This window comes from Psammomys obesus, unplaced genomic scaffold (genome assembly GCF_907164565.1).
Source record: "Psammomys obesus unplaced genomic scaffold, mPsaObe1.curated_primary_1811, whole genome shotgun sequence".
Classification (NCBI taxonomy): Eukaryota; Metazoa; Chordata; class Mammalia; order Rodentia; family Muridae; genus Psammomys; species Psammomys obesus.
In genome coordinates, this window is record NW_026585698.1 from 1,396,434 (window position 1) to 1,403,439 (window position 7,006).

Here is a 7,006-nt window from a genome sequence, read left to right on the forward strand (position 1 = left end):
AAAGGTTCTACAATCTTCCCGAATAGTGCTGCTAGCTGGGAACCACACGTTCAGACAGATGGACATATAGAAGCACGGACTTTGCCCTTGGTGGAAGGGTGGAAGGGTGGGTACAATGTTTTGCTTGCATACATCACACATGTGTGTAGTGCCTGCAGAGGCCAGAAGAGGGCATCAGATCTGCTGGAACTGGAGTTCTAGACTGAGCTGACAGGAGGGTGCTGGGAACTGGAAGAGGTGCCAGTCTTCTTAAGTGCTGAGCCATCTCTCTAGTCCTAGCTATGGGAGTTTTATTCTGTCTCTTTTCCCTCCAGTGATGGGAATTGAGCCCAGGGCCTCACACATGCTAGGTGAATGAGTGTTGTACCACTGTGCTGCAACCTAATTCCTCATGGGGATTATCACTGCTTGTGGGTGTATGTATGCGTGTGTGTGTGTGTGTGTGTGTGTAGAGGCTAGAGGGAAGCCTTGGTGTCACCCTCAGGAACACTGTTCACCTCCTTTGAGATGGACTCTCACTGGCCTAGAAATCACCAAGTAGGTTAGACTGGCTGGCCAATAAGCTCCAGGGATCCTCCTGGATCTCCTGGTCTCCACCTCCTCACCATTGTACTCAGCATGTTGAAAGTGCCTGGCTTTTTAAAACGTGGGTTCTAGGGATGGCATATCCTGTTGTAGACAGTGACCATGTACAGCTGTGAAGGCTGGAGGCTGCGAGGATGGGGTTGAGCCAGGCTGAGATGCAGCCCAGTCTCACACTTACCTTCAGCAACTTCCAAAGGGCCTTGGGATTTGCGAAGCTCCTTTACTGTCTCCAAGAACTCTTTACCCCCAGCCTTTTCCAAGGCTTTACCTGCAAAGGAGAACAATGGGGGCTGTGGTGAATGTCCTTCCAATAGAGTCACATTGTCGGGCACCTTAGGTCAGGAAAACCTTAGAACATAGGCATGGCACATGCCATTTGTTACTTGGGTTTGTCAGGGGTCACTGAAGGCACCGTGGCACTGCACAGAGCTCTGGGCCTCTGTGCAGCAGACTGAAAGATAACAAGATTTGTTAAAGGATCCCCACTCCCCTGCCCATGCTCCCACCATCTCTCTCTTCCTCTCTTTTGTTGCTAAGTATGGGAGCTAAGACCTCCCCCATGCTAAGCAAATCATTTGCCACTGAACCAAGTCCTAGCAAGGAGGAACACCCCAATCTGAAAAACCCAAATCCAATCCTTTCCAAACGCCAACACAAAAAGGCCAGTGCAAGATGCCACATCCAGTCTCACATGATGGGTGGGTCACTGTGCTGTGAGATGTGTAAGGGGACCCCGTCTCTCTTGGGAGCAAAGGGAAGGTGTCACATGTTGCTAAAGCACTGCTAAGATCTGTTGAAGTCACTATTAGGGTTAATAATAAGTTCTTCCAAAAAGCATTTAAAAATTCATGTATCTTTTATGTGTCTGGGTGTTTTGCCTGCATACATGTCTGTGTACTCTGTGCATGCATGGTGCCCATAAAAAGCTTCTCTCAAGTAGTCTTTTTGGCCTACTCTTCGTAATGCACGCAGAGGTGACAATAGTTTTAAAAGCAGAAGTGAAGGTGGAGTGGCAGCGGCAGCAGCAGCAGCTGAGCAGTTGGCAGGCTGAGCTGCAAAGATGGCCAGGTGCTGACTGACAGCTGGGCTGTTTGAGGTCAGGAACCAAGGGGCAACCAGGGGTCCTAGACAACCCAGGTCCAGGGGCTGGAGCCCTAAACATCTGCAGGTGCTGAGGAATCTTGGTGCTTAAGCCTGCCCAGAAGCTACAAGGCCTCCGGCTGCCAAGAGCTAAAGAATACTGACTTCCTAGATCTCCAGAAGAACAGAAACACAGGATGCCAATACCCCAGGCCTGCATGAGAGCTTGTACCAGCAGACGGGGCAGGAGCTGCTGTCCCCACCTGCCTGCTGCAGCCACTCGCCACTGTGTAGGGGGTCTACAGGAAACAGAAATAACCTTGCATTTGGACTTGGATCCCATTCAGAAGACATCTCATTATGCATATGCAAATATCCCCCAATCCTCCTAAATCTGAAATATTTTGGTCTCAGGCACTTATCGTTATTATTTATCATTATAATTACTCGTTTCTGAGGTTTCCACACTCAGGCAGGTACTCACATATCTTCGGAGGACTAGAACCTGTCAGTGAATTTATATGAATGCTGTTGGAGATGGTATGTCTTCATTAAGGAGTTTAGGTCTCAGAGATACAGCCCAGCAATAACAGTTGTGAGCCTTGCAGCACATTTCTGAGTCTCATTTCTGACTCCCAGAAGCCTGGGGATAGCTGGAGATGGAAGCTGGCACTGACGTGCAGACTGCTGTACTCTGCGTTTGGGATCAGGGGTCAGGTGGAGTTGGGTGGAAGGCAAGGTGAACCCCTTCTTCCTGAAGACTCAAGAATGAAGCAGCTTAAAGGGCCAATGAGGCTGACAGTGAAGGGGATGGGGCCTGGCTGTGCGTCACTTTGTTTGAGGCTTGCCTGGAACGCAGGAAGCTTTGGGTTCGCTGCCCAGTGTAGAATGATCGGGGCATGGTGGCTCACACCTGTGCGGGAACTACACCGATTCCCAACCGCTGAGGAGTGCATACAGCGGCAGGCACCACGGCAGGTTACCCCTTTCAAAGGGAGAGATTATGATGGTGGCGCTCGCCTTTTAATCCCAGCTCTTGGGAGGCAGAGGCAAGTAGATCTCTGAGTTCAAGGCCAGCGTGGTCTACAGAGTGAGTTCCGGGACAGTCAAGGCTACACAAAGAAGCCCTGTCTCGGAAAAGAAAACAAAACAAACAAATACATCGGGGGCCTTGGCTGGATAGGATGATTAGTGCTGTGTCTCTGGCACAGAATGTGTCTCCTAACACCGCAGGTCTGTCTGTTAGGGACACGAGCTGGTTTACTACACCTCTAGCCCTAGCCCTGTGCCACCTGTGTGCCTGTGAGCACAGCTATATGCTCACTATGGATGAGGAAACGGAGGTTCAAGGAGGTTAGGGAACATGCCCAGAGCCATTCAGCCAGGTAGAGATCTGTAAGTGCCTGGAGAGACCAGGCCGATTCAGAAGTTGCTCTCTTACTTATCTGCCGGCTTTTCAGCCTGTCTCACCTCCTCTGACTGACTGCCAAGAGGTCAGCTAGAGGATCCACCAGTGGCATCTAAACTTGATTTTTCACTCCCATAACAGTGCATGCCACTCTACCCTACTTTAACAGAAGAGCACCTCTTTTTGATGTTTTGACATAAAAAAAAAAAAAAAGCAAAAGTATGAGGATGTTCCCAAGCTAGGGATTGCAACCAACCAAAACAGAGCTGGAGATGAGGGCACTGGGGGACCCTTCCACAGTGAGGAGAGCCTTCCCGAGGCCAGTCAGGGTCTGCCACAAGGCAAGAAACAAGACTGTTTTTGCAGCTCTGTCACTGCCCAGTGTCACCCACCTACTTTCCAGCAGAGCAAGTGGCCTCTGGTGCCAGACCCAGGAGTCTGGGGCCACCGCTCAGGGCTGAGCTGCTAGCAAGGGCTTCAAAGCACCTACCCCAGGGCTGGTCCTGGATTCCAGGGCCAAGGCTTTTTCTTCACTCCATTGCCCTTTCAATGGGGGGTTTAAAACGGTTTTGTCTTGTGAAAATGGACAACATGGCACAGATAGGGCCTATTAGGTTGCTGTTATTGCCTATGCCTCTGACAGAGTGTTGGCCCACCCCCCTGAGCTCTTTTACCTCATTGATTATGGCTTTCTTTTCAACTCATGGGGCTGGCACAATAATAACACAGCCTTGAGGATCCTGTAGTTCTTTCTATCTTTTTTTTTTGGGGGGGGCAAGGTTTTGAGATAGGGTCTCCATGTGCAGCTTAGAACCCTCCTGTATGCTTCCTGAGTGCAGAAATTACAGCGGTGTACCCTGAGTTCTTCCCACGTCTCTGTCCCTTTCCCTTTCACCAACAGCATTCTCACTATGTGAGCTTAAAACACAACTTGGGGTTCAGTCCAAAGTCTGTGCAACCACATTCATAGCGGTGGCACTCAGGATGGTCCCAAATGAAGATGGCCCAGGTGTCATCAACAGCTTGCATAATGGAGCCCACATTGTGGCATAATCACTCAGTGAAATACTACACAGCAAAGAAAATAAACAAACATACTCAGTAACTCAGGTAGGTTTTGCAGATACTAAGCGGAGCTGAAAAAAAAAAGTCACATGGGACCATTTAAATAGAACTGAAAACAGATGGAACCCCTCATGCTGTCTGTTTTTCTCTAGAGGGAATGGTGACAAGGGGCGGGGCTGGAAGGGCTTCTGGTGAGGGTCTCCTCACCAGTGTGCTGGTTGTACAGCAATGTTCACTCTTTGCTTCAAGACAAGGTCTCATGTAGCTAAGGCTAGCCTCCAACTCTCTAGGTCATCAAAGACCTAGATACGGAACACCCAGTCGAGGGTGGCTGAGGACTGAGTTTAGGGCTTCCTGCATGAGTTCCTGATGTGTGAGGATCCAGGGCCTTGCGCACACTAGGCAAGTGCTCTACCTGCCACGCTCCATCACTTTGAGAACATGTCAAGTTGTACACAAACGGTCTGCCTCCGTCCATATAGCAAGACCCTAAGACAAACCTCACAGAATCGGCACAGAGTCAAAGCAAACCTTGTTCAGCAAAACCATTTTGTCCCATCGGAAGACATTTCCACCTGGGACCTCAGGCAGAGGACAACTGAGTCCGCGACAACTTGTCTGGATAGCGGGCTATGCCATGACACCTCTCCAAAACCCAGGCCTTACCTATCTCTTCCTTGAGGTCTATTTCGGCTGTGGTTGGGTGGACAATGCCCTCCACCCTCATGGAGCCAATATGGCTGATGTCACTTTGGGTCAGGGATAGCTGCATTAGGAAGAAAAGATGGGAGGAAAAATCAACTGCCATTGAAAATCATTTCAGTTTACATCACTGGCATCATTTTTCTCGACTAGTTGGGTTGAGGGGCAGCACAGGGGCTCAGGTTCTCAGGTATTTCTCTTGTTCTGAGATACGGCCTCAGGCAGCTTAGGCTGGTCTTGAGTTCACGGACGAAGCCAATGTTTGCCTTCAGCTCCTTCTGCCTCCACCTCCCAATGCTGCTGTTATAGACCTGAGCCACCATGCCAGGCTTCCTGGTGTCTGGTGTTGAGCCACTCTTTTGAGACCAGCTGAATGCAGACAGCCTGCCTTCGCTGCCTGGAACAGAAATGGGCTCTCCCTTCCTCTCTCTTTCCTTCATCATTTATTTACGTGTCTTTTGTTCCTAACCTTGGTGGCCTTGGTCACCTCTAACACATGTCGGTAGCTCTGTGTGGAAAGCAGCCGGAGGCTTGCTCTCTTCTCCCACATGAAGTACAGCGCCTTTGTGGGGAGGTCAGTGGTCTTGCTGGCTCTGGGCTCCCACCCTGCCCTTACCTTGTGCCTAGTCCCCAACCCTTCTTCTGTCCACTGAAGGCCTTGTGCATGCCAAGGAAGCACTCTACCCCTGAGCTACGTCCTCAGCCCCGAGTACCACACTCTTGGAGCTGTCTTACGTGTTTTTGGCAGAGTAGGAGGAAGAACATTTCCAGTGTCTTTACAGTGAGAGGGAACTTTTTAATTCTCTAGATAAGTTTGGGAGAAAGATCCTGGCCCTGGAGGGGACACACATACATCCCACCTCTGAGCCTCAGGGTTTTTTGTTTTGTTTTGTTTTGTTTTTTTGTTTTTGTCTGAAATGAATAAGGAACTGCCACATCCTCTCCAGGGGACCTTGAAATCTCCAGCTGTCTGGATGAAGATGCATTTGTTCAGCAGGCTGAGAACAGGCAGTGCCCAGAGATCTGGCTACTTACCTGTGTACCTTATTTCAGCCCCGGTTGACTCTGTAGATAATCCTGTCTGCTCAGTGAATTTGATGTGCATAGAAATGAATTATTTGCATGTCTGGCAGGATGCTAAGACATTGCTGGAATCCATCCTGTTAGGTTTTACCTTTTTTTTTTTTTTCTGTAGCTCAGGAAGGCAGGCAGACTGAATTATTGACAAGTAATTCATTTCTAGCACCCGCCATATTCAAGAAACATATATTGCCATTCTCTCCCTTGTTAAATGACATTTAATCATGGAGGCTAGGCCTCTTCAAGCCTGGCTGGGAGTTAGCGATAGATTTTCTCAGTGGGTAGAGACATAATTGGGGCTTGGGGATTTCCCAACAGAACCAGGAATGGCATCCTATTGATCAGGTTCTCTAGGAAGACTTCAGGCCGACCTTGGGTTGACCAGCACAAGCTATTCTCCGAACCAAATGGTTTGCTCTAGAAATGCATATATCACCTGGGTTTTCCTTTAAAAATATAGTCCAGGAGCAGAGTGAACAGGAGGAAGGGATGAAGGCGGCACCCTGGCTTGTGAACAGTGGGTATATAGAGGGGCTTACCGCAGCCCAGTTTGAGTTTATTACCTTCTGCCCCAGAACGAGGCTCTTCGAAGACAGGATGGTGAAGCCATCCCCCGGGCCATCTTCAGAGGTGGAATTGGATGTTCCTTCTTTATCGCTGTCCTTTGGTTTGGACTGTGGGTGGAAACCAGAGGGCAAGATGAGAAACAGTCTAGAGAACACTCCTGTGACTGCGGGATAGTCCTTCCGTGAGCACCGCCAACTTGGCTACGAAGGGAAGGGGTCAGGAGCTTACCTCCGGATGATTTGCAGTGAATGCAGGTGTCATGTGTACTCTTTACTGAGCTATACTCTTGGTTCTTCTCTACCTCCTCCCCTTATCTCCCACTTTCTCTCCTTCCCTCCCTCCCCTCCTTTCTTCCTTCCATCTTTTCCCCTGGCATACAAAATAAAAGGTTTCAGTATGACATTCATACACATATATCGTTGTGCTTTGCTCAACTCTCCACTATTCGCTCTGCTGTTTTTCTTGGCAGTGGGGGGAGGGGGAACTATGTATTGAACTCAGGGCTTCCTAATCAAGTAC

The 7,006-nt window shown here is 49.4% G+C and overlaps 1 protein-coding gene across 1 annotated transcript in view; it reads right to left on the reverse strand.

Annotated features, from left to right (window-relative positions):
• LOC129670399 (core histone macro-H2A.2) overlaps positions 1-7,006 on the reverse strand; it is a 39,991-nt gene that overhangs the window by 7,234 nt on the left and 25,751 nt on the right. The window contains exons 5-7 of the mRNA XM_055598885.1: positions 6,484-6,594; positions 4,805-4,904; positions 764-853 (exon numbers count right to left, since the gene is read on the reverse strand). Of these exons, the coding sequence (XP_055454860.1) occupies positions 764-853; positions 4,805-4,904; positions 6,484-6,594 (301 nt within the window). The remainder of the gene's footprint in view (positions 1-763; positions 854-4,804; positions 4,905-6,483; positions 6,595-7,006) is intronic.